Source organism: Sitodiplosis mosellana, unplaced genomic scaffold, assembly GCF_009176505.1.
Source record: "Sitodiplosis mosellana isolate CC-2019 unplaced genomic scaffold, AAFC_SMos_1.0 Smas_scaffold_44, whole genome shotgun sequence".
Classification (NCBI taxonomy): Eukaryota; Metazoa; Arthropoda; class Insecta; order Diptera; family Cecidomyiidae; genus Sitodiplosis; species Sitodiplosis mosellana.
Genome location: NW_022595286.1, coordinates 22,027 through 24,779, shown reverse-complemented (window position 1 = coordinate 24,779; position 2,753 = coordinate 22,027). Strand labels below are relative to the sequence as shown.

General features: G+C 35.1%; 1 protein-coding gene across 1 annotated transcript; it reads left to right on the top strand.

Moving 5' to 3' along the window:
• Window positions 1-1,563: 1,563 nt before the first annotated feature.
• Window positions 1,564-2,266, top strand: LOC129569791 (uncharacterized). The gene is made up of 4 exons (XM_055448955.1): window positions 1,564-1,661; window positions 1,727-1,826; window positions 1,885-2,151; window positions 2,219-2,266. Exons 1-4 carry the CDS (start codon window positions 1,597-1,599, stop codon window positions 2,264-2,266), a joined length of 480 nt encoding a protein of 159 aa, XP_055304930.1. The 5' UTR covers window positions 1,564-1,596.
• The last annotated feature ends 487 nt before the right edge of the window (window positions 2,267-2,753 follow it).

Here is a 2,753-nt window from a genome sequence, read left to right as displayed (position 1 = left end):
GCGACTTTGTTTTCAAAAAGTGAGGACCTCTTTTTTGCTCCTCACTTTTGTTCCGAAGGGAACATGTCACACTAGATAGAATCGATTTATTTGACCCATAATTGATTTGAAAAGAATGATTTTATGATTCTACACTAGATAGAATTGATTTTTTTGACTCCCGAAGGAATTTTTGGTTTGACCCTACCTGAAATTTTTGGTGTCAGAATCTATGATTTCATTGTCATGGAATGCGGAACATTAAACCACTTTATGACGTATTAAAAATGGATAACGCGGTTTCGAAAGGAAATTACGTAGGGTAATACCACACATTATCCCGTTTTCAATAACCATTAGTCACAGCGCTTTTTTATTAGTACATCTATCAATAAGTATGTTTTCCATATCTTTTTTCATTTGGAAGAAGCGAGAGTGTCCACGATGAATTATAATGCCGAAGTTTTTGTCCAACTTCCAACACATAAAAATGGATAAAATATCGAAATTCATTAAAAGTAGCTAATATACGGAGTCTAAATGAATTCTAAGTCATGGTGTATATGTCTTGTGTCGTTTTAGTATGGTAACGATCGGAGTTGATTTCTATTTTAGTTTGCGACACACAGTCAAACAGTGGAGTTGTTAGAAAACCGTGCATTTCAAGTTGGACTTTTTTTTAAATAAAAGTTTAAGACTCACAAATCATAAACTAAAATGAAACATTTTAGAGAATTAACAGTGCAGCTTCGTCAGTTGGGCATCTTCTATTGGTACTCTAGTCCCAAGGCCAAAAAGATTGCTTTAGTTATACGGTTTACTTTACTCGTCACATACATATCACAATTCCTTGCATTAGTTTGGTATCTTGTATTTGAGGCTCAAACATCCAGAGAACATTCGGAATGTGTATTTTGTGTGCTTTCTGCATTGATAGTACTAACGTGGTATTTGGCTCTTCTTTTACAAAGAGAAAAATATGTGGCGCTCCTTGATGAACTTGACTCAATCATTCAAAAGAGTAAGTAAAATTAGTCAAAATGACCAGATTTCAAAAAAACAGTGAAAAGTGTTATAAAATTTTCATATAAAGCTACAATAACACGCATGTGTACCTTTTAAATAAAGGGATGTTTGATCCAACTGTCAATTTGATCTACGCAAATACCAACACAAATGTCGAATGGGTGACGAAAAAGCTACGTTTTGCTGTCCGAATATGTTCATTGCTTTACATGATTCCGTTGGTCTTATTTTCAATGTTCAAGTACATCTCATCCGGACGCTCCAATGAGTCATTTAAACAAAGTGTTCATGCATCGTAGGTATTCTCCTATAGTTCAACCTAAAATTCTGAATAAATGCCAGATAATATTAATTGACCACATCTATCTCTGTATAAGTTATCCGTTTGACTGGAAAACACCACTCGGTTATGCTGGTTGCATTTTCCTTCAATCAATATCATCGCTTCTGACAGTCGAGCTTTATACGCCAAGCGTATTGGTTACCGTTGGACTATGCATGCTGATCGCTAATTTTGCCTCTGATATCAAAAAGAAGCTGTGCCAGTTCAATCGCATCCTGCTTTCATCAGGAGACTTGGAGTTCATCGCAATGGAACGGAACATACTGAAAGAGAAGTTGAATGGAATCATTGAATTTCATTCGGCGGCTAGAGAGTTGAGTATAACATTTCATTCTGAAAAAAATATTTTGTCATTTGAAACGGTGTTCATTTTTTCAGATTCGCAAATCGCTTCTCGGATGTAAACAGTGCCATTGTGTTTGCATGTCCAGTATTCACCATTGCAGTTTTTGGCAGCTTATGCTTACAAATAAACGATGTAAATGAATACACTTTTCAAAGAAATACTGGCAAAATAATTTAAATATTCTCTACAGTTGACTAAAACTGGAGATTTCGTGGGCATTCTGCAAGGTGGGGTATCAGTGTTGATATCTTTGTTCCCATTCTTTTTGTTTTGTCACTTTGGCGGTGAGATCACTCAACAATTTGATGATATCGGTAATGCCGTTTATCAGCTGGAATGGTACAGACTGCCGCTGGACATGCAGAAGGATCTTCAAATTGTGATTGCGTTGGCTCAGGAAAGAATTTACATGCGCGGCTATGGAGATACACGAACTACACACTCAGTTTTTAAGAAGGTATAAAACCCAAATGTTCATACAGTTTTGCTCATCTAATTTCTGTTTATTTTGTTTGAATTTTCAGATTTTGAAGAACAAATTTTACTATTTCATGGTGACACGAAGAATCTAATTTCCACACTTACACCTCTCCCATTAAATGCAGTGACAATGATTTGCACATAACCGTTATTTTTTGGTTGAAATTTATTGAAATTAGTATGGAAAATCGATTATGTGGATATAATGAGCTCAAGCACATTATCATTTTGTTAATTAGATTACATACGTGTGTGTAGAATTAAACGCGTACGTGGATAATGTTCATTGGGCATATTCTGATGCGTTACTTTCTAAATAACGGGACTCGTGATTTGGTTTTTAAAATCCACAATTTAATTTTGATTAATAGTAGATCTTGAGTCATTATGGTTGAATTTTGCATGTTTGACAATGCTATTCGCACATCATACAACGTATCATTCGAACCTTCGTCATAAATACAGTCAGAATCAAAAGTGGACATGAAACCTTACCTATGTGCTTATTGTTCAACATTAAGGCGTTAGAAAGAAATTGTTCATACCAGATGCAGGTTTAGAATGGACTTAAATGTATTC